The sequence below is a fragment of the Setaria viridis genome, chromosome 9 (assembly GCF_005286985.2).
Source record: "Setaria viridis chromosome 9, Setaria_viridis_v4.0, whole genome shotgun sequence".
Classification (NCBI taxonomy): Eukaryota; Viridiplantae; Streptophyta; class Magnoliopsida; order Poales; family Poaceae; genus Setaria; species Setaria viridis.
In genome coordinates, this window is record NC_048271.2 from 30,311,064 (window position 1) to 30,333,149 (window position 22,086).

At 50.2% G+C, this 22,086-nt stretch overlaps 2 protein-coding genes and 1 pseudogene across 2 annotated transcripts; 2 read left to right on the top strand and 1 right to left on the bottom strand.

Annotated features, from left to right (window-relative positions):
• Window positions 1-2,103: 2,103 nt before the first annotated feature.
• LOC117835516 (uncharacterized) lies at window positions 2,104-2,618 on the bottom strand. The gene is made up of 2 exons (XM_034714868.1): window positions 2,403-2,618; window positions 2,104-2,304 (listed from the first exon to the last, which is right to left on the bottom strand). The coding sequence occupies exons 1-2, from the start codon at window positions 2,616-2,618 to the stop codon at window positions 2,104-2,106; spliced, it is 417 nt and encodes a 138-aa protein (XP_034570759.1).
• Window positions 2,619-16,180: 13,562 nt separating this feature from the next.
• LOC140221169 (uncharacterized mitochondrial protein AtMg00820-like) lies at window positions 16,181-17,216 on the top strand (annotated as a pseudogene).
• A 183-nt stretch (window positions 17,217-17,399) lies between these two features.
• LOC117835518 (uncharacterized mitochondrial protein AtMg00810-like) lies at window positions 17,400-17,708 on the top strand. The gene has a single exon (XM_034714870.1). The coding sequence runs from the start codon at window positions 17,400-17,402 to the stop codon at window positions 17,706-17,708; it is 309 nt and encodes a 102-aa protein (XP_034570761.1).
• Window positions 17,709-22,086: the final 4,378 nt, after the last annotated feature.

Genomic DNA, 22,086 nt, shown 5'->3' on the forward strand with positions numbered 1-22,086 from the left:
TAGATTTCATCGCCAATGGCAATGAATGTTTTGGCGCGTCGAGCGATTCGTCGTGTCTCAGTCCTTTCCGGCGGGAGGACTTCTTCGAGGATGTAGGCAAGCAGCGGCGCTCTCCAGTCGGTCGGGTCAAGCACTATCACTACAGCATCAAGGTCGAAGCCACCGAGTGCTTGGTCGGAGTGGGGCAAAACCGAAGTGCTAGAGCCCCTGAGCGACCAATCGAGGCCAGCTTGCATGTGGGTCGGATAATCGCGGACGTAGGCAGACAGCTCATGGAGGTCGTTGATGAAGACTCTATCCGGGGGTGGATCCCATTTGGCCGCCACTTTCGCTAGGGATTTGGGGGCGGCGTTGTCCTTTCGCGGGACATGATGTAGCTCCATCCCTCAGAACTTGCCCTCTAGTTTGTGCACCTCTTGGCAGTATGCTGCCATGAGTGGACTTTTGTAGGAGAACTCCTGCATGAATTGGTCGACCACTAGTTCCAAGTCGCTGCGGACACCCAATGGCGATACGTAGCCTATTGACGAGGGCTTCATATTCTGCGATATTTGTTCGAGGCCTTGAAGTGGAGGCAGATTGTGTAGCAGAGCCTGTTTCCCTCTGGAGAGATCAGGACCACTCCACCCCCGCACCGGGTCCCATGATGTCTGGGGTCGGTGTCTGGACCTCCGTCCACTCGGCGACGAAGTTGGCCAGGGCCTGAGACTTATTCACGGTGCGGGAGGCATACTTGATGTTGTGCCCCATGAGCTCGAGATCCCACTTGGAAGATCTGACCCGCGGTGTCGCGGTTGCGAACAATCTTGCCCAGTGGGTATGAGCTGATGACCGGCACCTCGTGCTCAGTGAAGTAGTGAAGCAACTACTGGTCTGCCATCAGCACAGCGTACAGAAGCTTCTGGACCTGGGGGTAGCCCACCTTAGCATCGGTGAGTACCTCACGGACGAAGTACACCGGCCGCTGAACCTTCAGCGTGTGTCCAGGATCCTCCCTCTCAACGACGAGAACGGCGCTAACGACATGGTCACTTGCCACAATGTAGATGAGGAGAGGTTCCTCTCACTCGGGAGTGACAAGGACTGGGGCTGAAGTCAACAAAGATTTGAGGCTCTCTAACGCCTTCTGTGCCTCTTCTGTCAAGACAAATATGTCCGACTTCTTGAGGAGTATGTAGAGCGGCATCCCTTTCTTGCCAAGTCGGGAGATGAACCAACTCAGAGTGGCCAAGCAGCCAGTGAGCCTTTGTACGCCCTTGACATTGTGTATGGGACCCATGTTCGTGATGGCCATGATTTTTTCGGGGTTGGCTTCGATGCCACACTCGGACACAATGTATCTGAGCAGCTTCCCCTTCGGAACCCCAAAAATGCATTTCTCGAGATTCAATTTGATCCTGAACCTTCGAAGGTTCACGAATGTTGCGGCGAGGTTCATGATCAGGTCGCCTGCTTGAGCCATCTTTACCATTATGTCGTTGACGTAGACGGCAATAGTGTCCTTCAGCCGCTCGACCTGGTCGGGTTGGTTGGGCGGGTCGATCTGGTCGGTGAAGCACCGTTGCATCCCCCGCTAGTAGGTGGCACCAGCGTTCTTCAGACCAAATTGCATGGCCACATAGTAGTACAAGCCATATGGGGTGATGAAGGAGGTCGCGACCTAGTCGGACTCTTTCATCGTGATTTGATGATAGCCTGAGTAGGCATCCAGAAAGGAGAGGATTTCGCACCCTGAGGTGGAGTCAACTATCTGATCTATGCATGGAAAAGGAAAATGATCCTTAGGACACGCCTTGTTAAGGCTAGTATAGTCAACACACATTCTCCATTTCCCATTTTCTTTTTTACAAGAACTGGGTTGGCAAGCCAGTCGGAGTGGTACACCTCCTTGATAAAACCGGCCGCCAGGAGTTTAGCGATCTCCTCGCCTATAGCCCTACACCTCTCGTTGTCGAAGCGGCGCAGACATTGCTTGGGGGGCTTCGAGCCCGGGGTGATGCGTAGTGCGTGCTCGGCAACCTCCCTCAGGATCTTTGGCATGTCAGCTGCCTTCCATGCGAAGACGTCCCGGTTGGCACGTAGAAAGTTGACGAGCTTGCTTTCCTATTTGGCCGAATGCTTGGTCTCGATCCACACCGCCTTGGTTGGGTTGCTGGGGTCAATCTCCACCACCTTGGTCTCCTCGATTGGACTAAAAGCACTCATGGCGGTCGACTCATTGTAGTCGGGCATTGTTGGTGCCACCTCCATTCCGACCTTTGGGACTTCGGCGGAGTTGGCAAGGCCGGTGGCGAGCTCGAAGTTCTCGCGATCACACGCATAGGTGCGCGAGAAGGTGCTACCCACTATGATGGTGTTGTGAGGTCCGGCATCTTCAGCTTGAGGTAGGTGTAGTTGGGGACTGCCATGAACTTGGCGTAGCACGGTCGCCCCAGGATGGCATGGTAGGACCCTAGGAAGTCCACCACCTCGAAGGTCAGGATCCTCATGCGGAAGTTGGCGTGGTCGCCAAACATGACGGATAGATCGATCTGCCCGAGCGGGTACGCCTGCATCCCTGGGATCACACCATGGAAGGGCGCGCTCACCGGTCGAAGCTCGGACCGGGGGATGCGCATGGTGTTGGGATACAAGGTCGGCTACACTAGCGCAAAACAAAATTTTTCTACCACGTAAACCAAGAAATCTGCCGTATATGGATCACAGGATTACCACTAGATGCGCAGATGCGGAAGTTGATGAAGCACATCGGGGTAGTGTAGTCGATCACATGTCGACGTCGAGCAGCTCCTCAGCAGCTCATCCATGTGCAGCGGTGTCCTCCTTGTGCGCCGACTCGTCAGGTTCCTCGTCGGCTCATCAGGTTCCTCGTCGGAGGTGCCTCGTCCAAGTGCTGCAGATGAAACACCTCCAAGGTATCCACATGTGCGGGAAGAAAGCGTCGCAAGCCGGACTGCTAGGTCCGCGAGTTGCAGCAAAGGTGAGGGCGTGGGAGGGGGCGCGCCTGTGGTTTGGCCAAAAGGGTTAAATCCTAGGGCGCCCCCCCACCCCTCAATATATAGGGGTTCCTATGGGCCTCTGGGTCCGAGGCCCATTAGTACTCCTAAACCTTGTCCAATTCAGATCATATCCGAATTGGGCTTCAGCCCTTTAAGTGTGTGACCCTATAGGTTCATATACGTATAGACATGGCCTGAGTACTCCTACTCGGCCAATAATTAGTAGCGGCCTCTAGCAAGACATGCTAACTCCAATAGGCACACGAAGATCATATCAGACGAACCATCATAATATCACATACATGCTATTCCCTTTGCCTTACGATATTTGGTCTAGCTCCAAGTCGACCACTCTTTCTCGATGCTGTGATTCGGAATCCCTTTCTAGGTTAACTCTTAACCTCACGTAGCATGGCCATGCATTTCTGGATCCGATCACTCGAGGGGCCCAGAGATATCTCTCTCAAATAGAGAGGGGCAAATTCCATCTTGACTGACCATGCCTCACAGCATGCTTCTTGACAAACCCGAAAGCTACCTTTATAACTACCCAGTTATGGTGTAGCGTTTGATAGCCCCTAAATAAGTTGATCCACATCTTGAGAACATGCGACAATCTCAAGTCTAAGGACAAAGCGTACACGTTGTGTAAAAAAGAGAACTATGTAATTCGCATTGGGTCAGTCCTAGCACATGTCTCTACACGTGCCCACATTATTAGTTTGACATCTCCATGTCCATGACTTGTGAAATATAGTCATCAACTAATACATGTGCTAGTCTAATATTTATGTGTGTCCTCACATGAACTCCGACTAGGGACAACTTTTAGAATAACCATACAAGTAAAGAGTTTCACACACAATTCACATAATTGGAAATCAATTCAAGAAGTCTTTAATGGATATTCAAGGAACACAATATAAAACATGGATACAATGGAATATCATCATCTCTATCATTGCCTCTAGGGCATACCTCCAACACATGGCATCCAAGGTCCCAACATACAGGATGTTGAGGCCGCTGCCCCCGACCATGAGCACCCGGGTGAGGCGCTTTTTGTTGATGATCGGGTCGATGATGAGCGGGTACCTATAACAACTCTACCTTAATTAGGTATAGTTGAACTTGAGCCAGTCATTAGTCACTAAGTAGAGGTGGTGAAAGGTCCAAATTGCCCCTAAAAAGCTCTTCTTGGAGTTAAATAGAAAACTTAAGTTTCTATTTACCAACTTAATTTTTTGCCGAAATAAGAGTTGTAAAGCTTTTAATTTCAAAAAACTTTTATTAATAACACTTTGGCTAATTTGAAGTGGGACAAGGTCAAAAACAAGAATCAAATCAAGAGTACAACAAAACCCTACAAATGACCTAAGTCCTGGAATTCATGTTTTTCCTCAACTTTGCAACCTGTTATCTCACCATTCTTTATCTAACCTCAAGTTAGACCTTAAATAGAAGTTGTCATCCTATCCCTGCTGGGGCTGCTTGCCCTGACGGTCGGTCGCGGCGACCAACGTCAGGTTGGTCGGTCGGCGCCAGTCCTTCTTGTTCTTTTTGCCCCTCTGTTTGGAGGGCCCTCATCCTAGACTTCACGCTTGGCCTTGCCCTTGTCCCGACCGCCGCTGAAGACCGCCCGGACCGCCTCCTCATCGGAGTCATAGTTTGTGGCGATGTCAAGTAGGTCGTGGGTGGTTTGGGGCTTGACGCAGTCGAGCTTGTGGACCAAGGATTTGCAGGTCATCCCGGAGAGGAACGCGCTGACAACATCTGTGTCGATGATTTCAGGGAGGGAGTTGCATTGCCTCGAGAACCTACGGATGTAATCCTGCAGGGACTCGTTGGGCTCCTGTTTGCAACTCTTGAGGTCCCAGGAGTTCCCAAGGCGGATGTAGGTCCCCTGGAAGTTCCCTATGAACACCTTCTTGAGGTCCGTCTAGTCGCGGATGCTATTGGGCAAAAGGAATTTGAGCCAAGCTTGAATGAACTCCCCTACACAGATGGGGATGTACTGGATGATGAAGTAATCATCATCTGCGTCGCTGGCTCGACAGGCGAGCCAGAAGTTTTCCAACCATAGGGTGCACCTCCTCGTGTTCCTCATCGGACCAGTCGTGGCCCGCGCCACCCACGCTTGCCGCCATTTGGTGGACATCGGCGTCGTGCCGAGGCAGGCACCGCGCATGGATGACACTACGTGCATCATAGTTCAGTCCAAGCTACTAACACATGTGCTGGCAATGTGGAGCTGGTGCCGAACCGGGCTACGGCATGGCTGTGGCACTCCGCCCTGCATGATGCGGCTGCGGGGGCGACTGGTCGGAGTGATTCAGCTGGTGCGGCCCTAATGCCCCAGTCGGGCAAGAGGCCGCGTGCTACTATTGTGATATGAAGCTCTCTGCCTGCTGGATGGCGGCGGTCTCTACCAGCGCCCGAAGGTTCCGGTGGATTGCCTGCTCCTGCGGGTTGGTAGGCTCGGGGAGGCTGCACAGAAGCATCGTTGTGGCGGTGCTGTTCTGGCTAGCCCGAGCAAACTGTGGGGGGCTCATCCCCCCCAGCTAGGATGTTCTATTGGACCTGGCGGGCGCGCCGCTCGCCGGGTTGCGCATGTGCGGCTCAGAGCACGAGCTGGGCGCACCGGCGCGGGTGGGTGCTAGGCCTGCCGCCATTGACACGGTTTGTCGTTGTGCGCTTACGCCTGCGACTGGGCCTCTGCGTGGTGGTCCAGTAGGGTGTGAGCCCTCTGAGACTCCACCACCTCCAGTGGCTGTCCCGGGGCATCCGCCATGGCCCATTGCCGGAACAGAGGATGGTTGGACACCATGTTGTCACTAATGTTGGAGCCGTCGCTCTCTTTCTCCTTGTCGCAGAGGTCGTGGAAGGATGCGGGAGCACAATCCGCCATTCCCATGAACTCACATGGGTGAGGGGGCGACGTCATGACCCTCTAGAGCCCTCGTGCGTACACATCCGCAGGGGACGTGAGACCATAGGGGAACCAGCAACGTGGCAAGTGCAACGGAGACAACGGGGTCCCTCCAGAGAGCTGGCAGAAAGTGTTGATCAGTGAGTACATGATAGTGTCCACATCACTCACCGTGGGGTTTGAGCCCAACATGGACTCGATGTGGAGCGCGAGCACCTCAATGTTGAGATCGTCAAGCGGCTCATGGTCAATGGAGGGGCTCCTTCCCGGGACGCCGGGGTGACCGCCTCCTTGCGGAGGTGGAGTACGCCGAGCTGATCGGCAACGAAGTCTAGACTTCCGAAGCGGAAGGTCTGGGATGGCGCGAAGGTGGCGGAACCCACATCCCACCAAGTGTGGGTGCAGGAAACTCCAGCGAGCCGAAGTGAATCGTGTTGCTCGAGCTCATCATACTGAAAGTAGTGCGAAGGTAGGCCATCCGATGACCTACAAAAATGCGAATGCACGATGTCCTCCCCTCGGACGGCGCCAACTGTCGGTGCGAAATCTGGCCGACAAGTAAATATTTGCAGTTTTGCTGTGCGTTAGATCAGATATGGCCTAGCACACAATGACACAGGATGTATACTGGTTTAGGCAACGCACCCTACGTTCAGCCGGGATCAGTCGGTGGACTTTATTCCTGAGCCCAGGTGCTTAAAGTTTGCAGTGGGGGTACAAAAGAGAGGAGGATGAGAGGGGGTGCCTAAGTCCTGGCCTTGTTCTCATCTCAATGGAAGAGAGTGGTAGGAGCTCAGATGTGCGCTAAGTGTGGAGAGTGTGAAAGCGTAAGAGTGTAAGAATGTAAGAGTGCGTAAGTCGTAGAGGTGGAGGGTCCATCCCCTTTTATAGTACAAGGGAACAGCCTTACAGGTCAGAAAGGATAAGACAGTGAGAGTACGGGCGCTGCCTAACCTTGTTGAAGCCCATGTCATCTAGTATGATATGGCCTCCATCCTCGGTCCCTGTTCTCCTCATCAGGCCACTCCATCGTAGCGAGTAGGTTTACGGCGGTACTGTACAGGTGTGCGCAGGGCGTGGCACGGTACGGTTATGCATACAGTCAGCTGACACGGGTGCTTCCTCGTTATCCATCCCACTTTCTCCCTAGGCCCACACAGGATCGAGAAAGAGCGGTCGGCTTGGAGCTAGACCAAATATCATGAGGAAAAGGGAGTAGCAAGTACGTGATGTCGTGACGGTTCATCTGATATGATCTTTGTGTGCGTATAGGAGTTGGCACGTCTTGCTAGAGGCCGCTACCGACTATCGGGCCGAGTAGGAGTACTCAGGCCATGTCTATACGTATCCGAACCCATAGGGTCACACACTTAAGGGGCTGCAAGCCCAATTCGGATATGATCCGAGTTGGATTTGGTTTAGAAATACTAATGGGCCTCGGACCCAGAGGCCCATAAGGAACCTCTATAAATAGAGGGGTGGGGCGCCCTAGGGTTTGATGCTTTTGGCTGAAAACACATCTGCCGCGCCTCCCACGCCCTCGCCCTATTGCAACTCACAGACCTAGCAGTCCGGCTTGAGACGCTTCCTCCCTGCACGTGTGGATACCTTGGAGGTGTTGCACCTGCAGCACTTAGACGAGCCACAACGAGCCGCCGACGAGCTGCGGCACGAGGATGACCTTGCTGCACGTGGACGAGCTGTTGAGGAGCTGCTCGATGTCGACGTGATCGACTACGTGTTCGACTACGCTGATCGACTTCGCTGCCCCGACGCGATTCTACATCTTCCGCACCAGTGCGTCGAGTGGTAATCCCGTGATCCATATACGACAGTTTTCCTAGTTTACGCGGTAGAAAAAATTTTATTTTGCGCTAGCGTAGCCTACCTCGTATCCCTACAACTCAGTTGGGTGTACCCGGTCGGGAGAGCTCAGTCAGGAGAACTCAGTCGGGGTCGAACTGTGGCCTACCCCCGATTGGCTCCTTCTGGTCAGGGCACCAACTAGGCTTCCTAGTCGGAGGAGCCGTCTGGTAGCTGTATCATGGTCTCGGCCTAGCTTCGCGTAGCTGGGCCGGCCTAGGTACACATTATTGTTGTGCCCTTCGTTGGGCCAAGTGTTGTGGGAAGGAAGTCCCGTTGGGGACTCAAGGTCTATGGACCCATCAGGTAGACTCTAGATATGTCTTAGAACTCTTGCCTATGATCTTGTCAAAATTGGTGGGCAAAATCTCTGGTTCCATGAACTCTTGGATGAACTCGGCCTCTGTCAGATGTTCCGACCCCGAGTCGAAAGTTCCGGCAAGTGCCTAATGTTTATGTTTTGATTCATGTATCATCTCTTGACTCCATCCTAATCCTTTTGTAAATCATGTCAGATGGGTCGTGACAAGAAAGGCAAACATCATGAGGAGACACCGGAGATTGAAATCTAACTCATCTACCGAATCGGAAGATCAAATGCCTATTGCCCAATGGAAGAGGAAAAGGCAGTCCCCAAGGTTCCCCAACATGCTCAAGGCAGGGGGAGGCCTATTCCAGCTGGAGGTCCTAGTCAAGGTGGTCGACCTCGCATGAAGAATGCATCCGCTCCGTGTGCTCATATGGATGAAAATGAGATGATCACTTTGGACTTTCTTGAACAAGTGATCCTTCACATGTCCAAACCCATTCGAGAAGAGAGGCCAGGATATAATGGAGTTCGAATTGTGGATTATCAAAAGGACAAGCATGATATAAGAGCTCTCCGGTATGATAGGCCCTTCCAATATCAAAAGGAGTTCTGTAGGGATGTTCGTTTTTTGCTGCGTTTTCATGCTGATTGGTATGAGTTAGTGATCTTTTGCAAAAGCCATCCTACTACTAAGATGAAGTCTATTCATTAGCCATACTTTAATGCTATTGAGTTGTCGGTCATTGAGCAAGTTTGGGAAGCATGTAGGGACAAAAATCTTGTTCAACTCATGAAGTTCAATTGTGATTCGAATGAAGAAGTCATTGCTCAATTCTATGCCAATCTTTACATTGACCGTGTCAATAAGGTAATGCATTGGACTCTTCAAGGGAAGCCCCTCTCCACAACATATGCCGAATTTGCTAGTATATTTGGTTATGATGAAGAGGATCTCACTAGATATAAGATTCATGAGATAGAGAATGTCATTGAGGATGGTAAGAAGTCCTTCATGTATGACAGTGCTTATGGGCTAATTGAGCATTGTACTACCAAGGGTATGATTCCTTTTTACAAGTTGCTCAACTAGCTTTTTCGCTATACTCTCTGTCCTAAAGGTGGTGATGCAGACAATATCTCCAACATGTCAAAGAACCTGCTTGCAAGAATGCACCCAGTATGGGTGAATTTAGTGTCTTTGACTTCATTTGGGAAAAGATTATTATTTATTCTTACTCACCCAAGAAGAGTTGTCACTATGCTCCTTATATTTTTCCTATGATCAAGGTAGTGACACAATTGGAGATCTTGACAGACAAGGGTCATCCGGTATACAAGCCCAAGAAAGGTCACATTGAGCGACTATGCAAGATTAGCTCTCATGGTATTCATCCTCCACCTCCACAAGGACCTTCTCATGGGGCTTCATCTTCTTAAGGACCATCTCATGGAGCTTCACCTTCTCATAGACCATCTAGCTCTAAAGGTCCTCCACCCTCTCGTGCTCCTAAGAAGGAAGGGATCTTCAACTTCTTATCACAAGGTCTCTTTGCATGCTTCAATGTGGGCCGCCACAATGCGGAAGAGATGTATGCCCACAAGAAGCATGTGAATGAGCAGCTTTTGAAGATTGAAAAGAAGCAAAAGGAGCTCATGGCTAAAAATGATATACCACATTCTCCCGTCCGTGCTCCTATGGATTATCCTCCTCCACCGGTGTTCTACAACCCTTGGGAGGAAATTAGACAGTCCTCCATGTTCTTTGGGGCTCCCATGATGAAGACTTGGGTGGGCGAGAGGAGTCCGACGAGGAAGAAGAGGATGTCCCCGCTGCTCACACTCCTACCGATGAGGGCGATGAGGGTGAAGATGATGATGAGGACGACAACGATGATGATGACTTGATGAGTGATGGCTATGGAAGGGCCTTCCCTTTTTGAAGCTTGATGCCAAAGGGAGAGTGAGCTCACCATGGACCATGTGGTGGCTGCTTATTATCCTTATCTTTGAGCTTTAGTTTGTTGGCTTGTGGACATGTAAAACATTAATATGGTGTGATGTGTGGTGTGCCAAGTGAGACTTTTAAATTTGTAAGACTTATTTATGCTTTGCTATGTTGGTGTGGATCTAGAACTTAATGCTTATGTGATGATCATGGTTTGACGTATTGTTTATTTCCACTTAGTTGATGTGATATATCTTGTCATGTGCATTACGTTGATATTAATGTCACACATTACACCCCACAAATGCAAGTATATAGGGGGAGCTCTCTTAAAATGTACAAATGGCATTTGAGGCCATTTTTCATTTTATCTTGAAAGATGCACATATTAAGGGGGAGCTTATCTATATGGTTGGATTCAAAATGTTTATATATTTGTCTTATGAGCTTGAGTTGTGTTGTCATCAACCACCAAAAAGGGGAAGATTGAAAGTGCATTTGGCCCCCTAAGTGGCTTTTGGTGTTGATAACATGAATAACTAAGGAACTAATTTATCGAGAAATTGAAAGGTTTAAATGTTTAGAAATGAAAAAGTGCAAGAGAGGATCCCAATTTGTTTGAAGGACGGTGTTGAAGCATAAAAGAAGATTTTTTATGCTTTCTATTTTTGAATTTGAGTATAGGAACACTACACTATAAATGGGGATACGGAAGGATAGCTTGAAGATGTCAAAGTGCTTATTTGAGATGCTAATCACCTACGAGAGGCACCACTCATACACTTGCCCATTTAGTTTCTCACAATTTCTGTGAGTGTCGGAAGTTCCGACATGGGGTCAGAAGTTCCAACACCTGGCGGAAATTTTTGAAAACTTCCGAGAGGGGGTGCTCAGCGGGTTTTAACTGAACAGTATTGGAAGTTCCGACCCTATGTCAGAAGTTCCGATAATAGGTGCCAGAAGTTTCTAGTAACTTCTGGTAGGGGTTGCTCAGCTGTTTTATTTGAACTGTATCAGAAGTTCTGACAATCACTTAACAGAATTGCAACAACTAGTTTTTGGGCCTCGGGTATTTATACCCCCCCAGCCCCCCTTCATTTGTTGCTGACCTAACCCGAGACAAACTCCTCCAAGAGCATTCAATACTCATCCCCACTCCCTCCTTGAGCTAAATCTTTGAGAGTTTTGAGTTAGGGCTTGGGTGAGAGAAGGATTTGAGATGTATGACTCAAGCTTTGAGTGAGAGGTCAACCAAGGTCATCTGAAGAGCACTTGAAGCATCTTCGGTCTTCGATTCGCATTGGTTACTCTTGAAGCTTGCTTCTAGATGGTTCGGCATCGCCCGTTTGAGTGCCCTCTTGTTGTGGTGCACCTAGGAAGTTTGTATTGCCCATCCTCTTGGAAGATTCATAGTAAGTGACTCAATCCTCCTTTGTAGTTGATTGACAGAGGTAAAGGGTTGGTGAGGACCCAGCTCTTTGTGAGCTACTCAATAGAGATGTAGCTTCCTTTGTGAGAGTGAACTTCGGTAAACAAATCCTTTGTCTCGTGTGCTTATTGTATTATTCAAGTTCTTGTTGATCTAGAACTTGATTTGTGCTGATCTACATTCTTGTGAAGTTTCTACCATAAGGATCACCTGCAGTAGTCTCTATACTTCATTGCTGAACTTTTGATTCAAATATTTTCTGCTGAAACCTAATTTATTTTGAATTTCGTAGAGTACTTTTAACTATGTCGGAAGTTCCGCCCTTGTACCGGAAGTTCCGACCCCGTCCATTGACCCTCCCTCTAGGAATCACACGATCCTTTCAACCTTCCATGAAATTGAGGAGATCTTTGAAATAAGTCTTGCTACTCCTTTTGAGTACTAATTGCAGCTTGTGATCGACTTGTTGTATGTCCCTGAATCTTAGGTAGGAAATCTTCTATTGTGGAACTTGGAGGGCCTAGCCTGAAGCCCGTGACCAATGGCAGTAGCCACTCGGTCCAAGATGTTGCCCCAATGCCAACAAGTCCACAGCCAGAAGAACATCCTATGCCCATAAGCAACCTAGGTGTCGTATCTCTCGTAGCAGCGTTGATGCAGGATGTAATATCTTTATTGACTAACATTGTAGTGCCAGTCCCCGAGCAACGAGTGCCTGAAGTTGTGGAGGTGACTACCTCTGGCACAATGGCTACTCTTGTAGCCCCCGAGCCAGAGGTAGCAACTGAAGCAGCAGAAGTGCTGGAAGTTGTGGTGGCCGACCCATCATCCGAGCTGGGTCCGTTGACAAGTTGTGCCATGGTTCCACTCAGTGCAATGGATTTCGAAGCACACAGGGACCCACTAACAGCTGGAGAACTTAATCTTGAAAACATTCAGTTGATCGACAGCCCACTGCTAGACATAGATATGGTAGCTAGAATGATAGAGCTATACCACCGCGTCGGTGCATATGCAAAGGTATGCTTTGATCCAACTTTCTCCATAACTTCAAACCAGTACTCGTACCTTGACATGAGTACATATTTTGTGGTGCAGGATGTCATCAGACGCTCCCAGCAAAAATCTCAGATGCTTCAAGGCTTTGGGGACTCAGTACTCCGTGCTGAGGCCCTTGCCAAGGAGCTTGCCAAAAAGAGGGAGTACTCCTCCCGGTTGCTGATGAAGTATGACGGACAAGCCACCGAATATTCAAACCACGTTCAGCAGCTGGAGGAGGAAAAAGACGATCTCAGGGGACGTAACAAGTCTTTGAACTAGCAACTAAAAGCTAATTGATCTTCTCCCTTGGTCTTCAAGTAATGATGTTACTTGCAATATTGATCCTCTTGTGGATTATTTGTGCAACGCTCGAGAAGTCAAAGGATGATCTCTAGGGACAAATCACCAACTGGAAGAACTCATGCTATTGGGTGACAGATCAACATGATAAGGTGACTGCATTATATGAGAACCTGGATCATCATCTGAAGAAGGAGAAGAAGATGCACGAAGACAGGGAGGTCGACTTGGTTAATGCCATGAAGACCCTTTAGGAGCGGAGGCCAAGCTGGAAGCTGCAAGACTTGCTCTGAAGGAAATATCCGAAGCAGTCCAGCTGATTGCGGACATGGTAGAGCCCCCAGTTGAGGGTGTAGAGCCTCACCCTTTGTCCGAAATACTCAAGGATGTGCCAGCAAAGTTCACCGGCTACGTTTAGAAGATAGCGAAGTATTAGGAAGTATATGTGTATATTAGGATGTATTTATACTTTCCTTGTACACTTGATGTATTTCTTGTACTCCAAGCCATATTCGCCATATATATAGAGGTCACCCCTCCTCATTAGGGTGTGTGGTGTTTTCCCATCTACTTCTCAACATGGTATCAAGAGATTAGATCATGGGCCTCCTCTCCTCTCCTCTCCCTTGCGCCTCCCTCCTATCCCACGCGTAACCCTAGGGCAGCGCCCCTCCTGCTGTGCCACCACCACCCCTTCCGCTGCACCTCCTATCGCGTGCGCCCCCTCCCTGTCACACGCCATGGCCATCCTCTCCTCCATCAACTCTTCTGTGTTCGGTGATGCCACCGCCCCTGCTGATGGCTCTGTGCCGCCATCTTGCGCGCCTGTTGGCGCCGGCGGTGGTGCCCTTGTGCCGTCACCTCCTCCTGGTCCGCCTCCTCCTGGCGCCAGCGGTGGTGCCCCTGCGCCACCCCCCGACCCCCCTCCTAGCGCAGGCAGTGGCGCTCCCCGTGGTGGCGGTTTGCATCTTACCAATGCTCCACCACCCATCATCCACCCCTACGCCACAGTCTCCATCAAGTCTCACATTCCCATGACGTTGATGATGAAGTCCTCTGCCTATACCAAGTGGGCGTATTTCTTCAAGTCCATGTGCGGTAAGTTCGGCCTCAAGTCGCACATTGACAACACGATGGTGCCCTGTCCCTAGGACCCCGACTAGGATCAAGCAGATTGCTACGTCCGCTCCTGGTTCTTCAACTCCGTCGATGACTCCATCCTCGATCTCGCCATGACGATGATGATCAGACTGCCAAGGATCTTTGGCTCGCCATAGAGGGCCTCTTCCTCGCCAACAAGCAGTCTCGGGCGATCTTCCTCAGCCATGACTTCCACTCCATGACACAGGGTGACTCCTCCATCACTGAGTACTGCAGCTGCATGAAGACCCTCGCCAACGCCCTCCGTGACGTCAGCCATCCCATTCAGGACTCCCAGCTTGTCTTAAACCTCCTCCGCGGCCTCAACCCGCGCTTCTCCAAAACCGCCAACGACATCGCCAACTCTACCATTGGCTTCTTGTCCTTTGCCCAGGCACGGGACATGCTCGCCCTGGACGAACTTCACCTCACCAATGAGGAGAAGATCTCCAACTCCACCACCCTCCTTGCTGGGAACTCTTCATCATCTTCATCCTCCAGCTGTACGGGCGGGTGTCGCCCGCCGTCTGGATTTTTCCAGACTGGCGGCGACGGCAGCAATAGTAGCAGCGGCTTCCAGATGCCCCATGATAGTGGCGGCTTCCATGATGGCGGGCCCCCATGACCCACCGGCCCGTGGTTCTACTTCAATCCGGGGCCTGGCTCCTACGGCCCCTCGGGTTTCCAATAGGTTGGCCGTCAGGGCGGTGGGGGCTGGCGCGCTGGCACCCCTGGCCTCCTTGGCCCCCCTCCGTAGTCTCACGCTGCCAAGCCCCCGTTCAGGCGCCCCCTTAAGCGCCAACCTAGGACCAGGCGGGCCTGGTTGCCACCTTGAACTAGATGGCGCTGTAGAACGGCGGCTAGGTCGTTGACTCAGGTGCATCCAGCCACATGTTGTCTTCAGATGGTACTCCTCCATTATTGTCGGTAATGGTCACACCCTTCCCCTCACATGCCACGGCAACTCCACCCTCACCACCCCCATCTCCCACTTTCGCCTTAAGAATGTCCTTGTTGTCTCTTCTTTAATTCGTAATCTGATTTCTGTTTGTCAGTTTACTAAGGACAATAATTACACCATAGAGTTTGACGCTTTTGGTTTTTCTATCAAGGATTTTCTGACCAGACGCGTGATACTTCGCTGCAATAGCACTGGCGATCTTTACACCATGCCTCTAGCATCTAGCTTTGCAGCGCCCCACGCCGGCCTCGCCATCTCCTCCATTTTGTGGCATCTCCGTCTTGGTCATCCTGGTCCTGCCGCCATCGCTACACTTAGACAAACTTCATCTATTGCCTGTAATAAAGACAATCACACTTTATGTCATTCACGTCAATTAGGGAAACATGTGCGGTTACCTTTCTCACATTCTAGCTCTCGCAGCTCTGCTCCTTTTGAGTTAGTTCACTGTGATGTTTGGACTTCTCTCGTTGCTAGCGTTTCTGGTTATCACTACTACCTAGTCCTTTTGGATGACTTCTCGCATTTTTGTTGGACGTTTCCTCTAGTTCACAAGTCTGAAGTTGCCGCACACATCACTGACTTCTGCGCCTATGCTCATACGCAGTTTAGTCTTCCCGTTCGAAGCATCCAAGCTAACAATGGAACCGAGTTTGTCCATAAGACTCTCACATCTTTTTTGACTTCTCGGGGTATCCACTTGCGCCTCTCGTGTCCCTATACTTCTCCCCAAAATGGAAAAGCCGAGTGTGTCCTCCGCACCCTTAATAACGTGACTCGCACCTTGCTCATTCACGCATCCATGGCCACCTCATACTGGGCCGAGGCACTTGCCACTGCCACCTATCTTCTGAACCGGCATCCCTGCTCCGTCGTCCAAAATGACATTCCCTACTGCCTCCTCTATTCCGAACCTCCCGAGTACTCTCACTTATATGTATTCGGTTGTCTTTGTTACCCTAACCTCTCAGCCACGGCACGCCACAAGCTTGCTCCTTGTTCCACAGCATGTGTCTTCCTCGGTTATCCCTCCTCTCATAAGGGGTACCGCTGCCTTGACTTGTCCACTCGTCGAGACTCATCTCTCGCCATGTTGTCATTGACGAGTCTATTTTCCCCTTCTCTCCCACCCCACTCACCCATCGCAGCTCGACTTTCTCTTGTTCAGTCCCTCCAATGCTCCTGCTCCCCCCTCGGTCGCCCCGTCCTCGGACGTCAAGCAGTCGCAACCCTCACCCATTGTTTTGTAGGAACTCACTGACGATGACCCTGCCATCTTGGTACGTGGACCGATCGTGTACCTCGCTCCATCTGCAGGAGCGACACTGCTCTGTACTTCACCGGTTGGGCGCCCCGACCATCCTGGCGAGCGCCTCAATAGTGCAAGCAAGCGCCCCAACTGCACCAACGCGCGCTCCGACCGATCGAGCCAGCACCCCGACAGCATCGGCGAGCGCCCCGACCATCCAGGCGAGCGCCTCGACCGAACTGGCACGCACTTCGACTGCTTGGGTGAGCGCTCCGACCAGTCGGGCGAATGCCCCGATCGCATCGGTGAGCGCCCCGACCACACCGGCGAGCGCTCTGATTGGTCGAGCGTCGTCACCACCAGACCCTCCACGCCCTGTCACTCGGTCTGTAACTGGGGCAATCCAGCGGGTCCACTACCAGGGCATGACAGCCTTGACATCTTCTCCACCCTCTCCTATTCTGGCGAACTATCGTAGTGCTCTTGCTGACGCCAACTGGCGTGCTGCCATGGTCGACGAGTTTCAGGCTCTCATCGACAACGACACCTGGCGCCATGTCCCGCGGCCTCCCGGTGCCAATGTCGTGTTGGGCAAGTGGATCTTCTAGCATAAGTTCCACGCTGATGGGTTCCTCGTCCGGCACAAGGCGTGCTGGGTGGTTCATGGCTTCTCCCAGCATCACAGCATCGACTACAATGAGACCTTCAGTCCAGTTGTCAAACCGGCGACGATACGGACCATCCTCAGCATCGCTACTTCTTGCGCCTGGCCGATCCACCAGCTGGACGTGAAGAATGCATTTTTTCACGGACACCTCGCGGAGACTGTCTACTGCCAGTAGCCTCCCAGCTTCGTCGACCCTGTCACCCCCGATCACATCTGTCACCTGCAGAAGTCCTTGTATGGACTGAAGCAGGCCCTGAGGGCGTGGTACTCGTGGTTCGCCTCCTTCATTTGACAGCTCGGCTTTGTCGCCTCCACCTCTAACACCGCCCTCTTTGTACAAAGAGGGGCCGAGCATCGCCTACCTACTACTTTATGTCAACGACATCGTCCTCACCACCTCGTCCTCAACTCTTCTATGGCACATCATCGGGCATCTTCACTCCGAGTTCGCCATGACGGATCTTGGCAACCTACATCACTTCCTCGGCATCTCCATCACGCGTTCCTCCAAGGGTCTATTCTTCTCTCAGTGACAGTACGTCCTTGATCTTCTTCAGCGTGTTGGCATGGCTGAGTGTCACTCTACAGCGACTCCCATTGACACTCATGCCAAGCTTTCGGCACACGACGACGCCAAGCTCCAGGATGGCTCTGAGTATCAGAGTCTTGCTGGCGCCCTTCAGTACCTTACTCTGACTCGACCTGACCTAGCGTATGCGGTTCAGCAGGTGTGCCTCTTCAAGCATGACCTGCGCAGGCCCCACATGGCCCTGATCAAGCGCATCCTGTGCTATGTGAAGGGCACACTCTCCTCCGAACTTCACATTGGCACTGGTCCTGTTCAGTCTCTAACTGCCTACTCCAACGCCGACTAGACTAGCTGCCCGGACTCTAGACACTCCACATCCAGCTTTTGCATCTACCTCAGCGACAATCTGGTGTCTTGGTCCTCCAAGCGCTAGACCATGGTGTCTCATTTCAGTGCTGAGGCGGAGTACCGAGCTATGGCTCATGCTATGGCAGAGTGTTGCTGGCTGCGTCAACTTCTTCAGGAGTTTTATGTCCCACTTGCTTCGGCCACTGTTGTCTACTATGACAACGTGAGTGCTGTCTACATGACAGCCAACCCGGTGCATCATCGGCGCACGAAGCACACCGAGATTGATATTCACTTTGTCCGTGTGAAGGTGTCCAGGTCCTCCATGTGCCGTCCTATCACTAGTTCACGGACATTATGACCAAGGGCGTGCCAACTCCTTTGTTTACTGAGTTTAGGTCCAGTTTGTGTGTTCATGATCCTCCCGCTTCAACTGTGGGCGGGTATTAGGAAGTATATGTGTATATTAGGATGTATTTATCCTTTCCTTGTATACTTGATATATTCCTAGTACTCCAAGCCATATATATAGAGGTCACCCCCCCTCATTAGGGTGTGTGGTGTTTTCCCATCTACTTCTCAACACGAAGTCTGTCTCCAAGCAGTTGCTAAGCTTCATGAAGTCCTTCTACCCGCAAGCTGATCTAACTCCTGTTGCGGAAGGAATAGCGGAGGACTGATGGGATGAGCTCTTTCAGCAACACCTACAAGATATGGACCCTATCGCAGAAGAAGTAGCAAATCATTTAGACCTCGAGTTGTCTTGTACAAAAAGCAAACATTAGTTCTTGTAATGTAAACATGATATGAATGCTCTGAAATGTAAATAATTCTAAATCTTGTTGCAATTTTTGTTGCTTTCGACTTGTGTTTTTTTAGTGCCTCTTACGATCTATCCTGATAATTACTCGTGCGGTAGATGTAAGTATCTGCGCACAAGGCTACTTTGATGAACCTCTTTAGATACACGATGTAGAGTACTATAGGATGTCACTCCGTTTTGCGGAGTATGAGTACTCAAGGCATCTGGATAGTTAGACCTCTTAGGTGAGTAGTCTCTTTAGGATTTCTTCGATTAGAGCCTATCTTTATAACCTCTCTGAGTTGTATTGATGTTGCGCTCCTAAAACCCCTAAAACTACAAACTTGCTATTACAAGCCGCGACTAGACAGATTTGTCTAGTAAAAAGTATCTCAGGTAGTGTAGGCAACTCCTGAAGTGCGGACGACTTCTAATCTGCGAGCCACTAAGGGGCAGATTTGTCCAATGAATTGACTAACTTATGAATTTTAATGCAGTCTTGTCTTTGCAAGCCGCATTTGGACAATTTCATTCGGTGAGTTGAATAACTCAGAAATTTTTTGCAGACTTGTCATTACAAGCTGCGGTTTGGGCGACTTTGCCCAGGGAGCTGAATAGCTCTACGAACTTGCTTCTACAAGCCGTAATTAGGTAGAAATAAGTAATCGTATTACGACGAAAAATATGACTGCTTTATTGAATTGTAGTTCTACAACTAAGGTCGATGGCCGGTGTACATGAATATGTAAACTAAGGATAAAATAGACAAAGTTGCTCGATGTTCCATGAGTTATCGACGTCTTCACCAGAGAGATGTTGGAGCCTATACGACCCAGGTCCAATGACCTTGGAAACGATGAACGGACCCTCCGATGGTGAGTTTAGCTTGTGCAGTCCCTTGGTGTCTTGGATACGCTTGAGGACCATATAGCCTGTATTGAACGAACGTTCCTTGATGTTGCGATCATGATAGCGGCAGATTCCTTCAAGGTACCTTGCAAACTGGATGAGTGCTGCACAGCGAGCTTCTTCGAGACAGTCTAGACGCCTTGTTTCTTCTGCTGCGCCCTCCTCATACTGCTCGACTACTGGAGATTTCCACATGACATCGGCAGGGAGGATAGCTTCGGATCCGTAGACTAGGAAATAGGGCGATTGCCTTGTAGGCTTGCATGGTTGGGTATGGAGCCCCCAGAGGACATTTAGTAGTTCTTTCCACCAGTACTCCGTTGAATCCCCCAGGCGTCATAGGCTGTGGGCCAATCATGTCGACCCCCAGCATGCGAAAGGCCAAGAGGGTGGTATGGTGATCAGCTTGTAGGTAGAGACGTGTTGTTGCTTGGTGAAGAATTGGCATCCTTGGCATTTGCGGACTAGTTCCTTGATGTCAGCGAGAGCTGTAGGCCAATAGAACTCCACTCTGAAAACTTTACCTACGATCGTTCGTGAGGCTGCATGGTTGCCGCAAATGCCTTTGTGAACTTCCTCCAGTATGTCCCTCCCGTTTTGCCGTGAGACGCACTTCATGAGTACTCCTGATGATGCGCCTCTTCTGTAAAGCTTGTCTCCGACTAGAACATAGTTTTTGCTGTGTCGTGAGACTTGCTCTACCTCTGTTTTGTCTGGAGGTAACTTGTGCTCTTTGATATAGTCGTTGAAAGGAGCTCTCCAGTCTAAGTCGATATCATAATCTCTCGGTTTGGTGCAGCATGACCTCGATCGGTGGTTGTTGATGGTGCCGGCTCCGTTATGGATGGCTCGTGTAGCTCATGGATGAAAACCCCTACTGGAACTTGAGCACGAGTAGATCCAAGCTTGGATAGGACGTTCGCGACAACGTTGTTGGCGCAAGCTACGTGGTGAAACTCCAGACCAAAGAACTTGTTATCTAGCTTGCGTACTTCCAGGCAGCATGCGTCCATATTTTCCTTGTGGCCATCCCACTTGTCGTTAACTTGATTGATGACTACCAGTGAGTTGCTGTAGACCAACAATCGCTTGATTCCCAGCAAGACTGCCAGGCGGAGCCCGTGTAGAAGCGCTTCGTATTCAGCTTCGTTGTTGGATATTTCCTAGAAAATTTGCAAGACGTATTTGAGTTGTTCACCTTTGGGAGATATTAACAGTACTCCAGCACCAACACCCTCAACCTTGAGTGATCCGTCGAAATACATAACCCAATGCTCTGGATGCTCTGCTGGTGTTGTAGTTAATTCTCCCACCATTTTGCCATGAAATTGACTAGAGCCTGGGACTTGATTGTAGTCCTCAACTTGAATTCTAGGGACAATGCTCCAAGTTCTATCGCCCATTTAGATATTCTCCCTGGTGCATCCTGGTTCTGGAGAATTTCTCCCAGGGGGAAGTCTGTGACAACGGAGATGTTGTGCTCCTGAAAATAATGTCGTAGCTTCCAAAAGGTGATTAGTATTGCGTATAGTAATTTCTAGATTGGCGGGTATCTGACCTTGGAATATGACAACACCTCACTGATGAAGTAGACGGTCCTCTGTACTTTGTATACACGGCCTAGTTCTGGCCTTTCAACCACGATCGCCGTGCTGACAACGATAGTAGTCGCGACGATGTAAAGCAGCAAGTCTTCATTGGAGTTTGGCACCGTGAGGACTGGTGGCTTTGATAGGAAGTCCTTTAATTGTTGGAGGGCTTGATCTGTCTTCTCAGTCCACTAAAATTTATCTTGCCACTTGAGTAGTTTGAAGAAGGGTAGACCCCATTCTCCAAGCCTTGAGATGAATCTATTGAGAGCCGCCATGGATCCAGTCAGCTTCTAGACGTCCTTGATGCATAATAAGGCATGCATGTCAGTGATGGCAGATATCTTCTCGGGGTTAGCTTCAATTCCTTGGTGACTGATGATGAACCCGAGTAGTTTCCCGGAGGGTACACCGAAGATGCATTTTGTCGGGTTAAGCTTCCACCAGAATGCATGTAAGCTTGCAAAGTTTTCTTCCAAATTCGCAGTCAGGTCATCGGGATTTCTGATCTTTACGACCATGTCATCCACGTACGCCTCTACGTTGCGGTGTAGCTGCTTCTTGAAGCACTCCTGGATTACTCGTTGATAAGTAGCACCTGCGTTCTACAGCCCAAAATGATATTGTAGTGTAGTAGAAAGCTCCAAATGGGGTGATGAACATGGTTTTGATTTGGTTTTCTTCCTTGAGAGCTATTCGATGATACCCTGAGTAGCAATCAAGAAAATAGAGTAGGGCGCATCTAGCTGTGGAGTCGATGAATTGATCAATCCTAGGGAGCCCAAAGGGATCCTCTAGACAGTGTATGTTAAGGTCTGTGTAGTCGACACACATCCTCCACTCGTTGTTATTTTTCTTTCGCACCAGCAGGATTGGCAAGCCACTTCGGATGACAAACTTCTTTAATGAAGCCTGCCACATTAGTTTGGCCAGCTCTTTCTTGATGGCTTCCCTTCTGTCTTGGGTGAACCGGTGTAAGCGTTGCCTTTTTGGTGTAGCTTTTGGATCTACATTTAGCGAGTGCTCAATCAACTCCTTGGGCACCCCGAGCATATCCGCTGGTTTCCACACGAAGA

Coding starts and splice junctions, on each gene's coding strand:
- LOC117835516 (XM_034714868.1), bottom strand. CDS start 2,618: ATGCGCATCCCCCGGTCCGAGCTTCGACCGGTGAGCGCGCCCTTCCAT. Junction 2,305..2,402: donor GCTACGCCAAGTTCATGGCA/GTCCCCAACTAC, acceptor TGTGATCGCGAG/AACTTCGAGCTCGCCACCGG.
- LOC117835518 (XM_034714870.1), top strand. CDS start 17,400: ATGGCTGAGTGTCACTCTACAGCGACTCCCATTGACACTCATGCCAAG.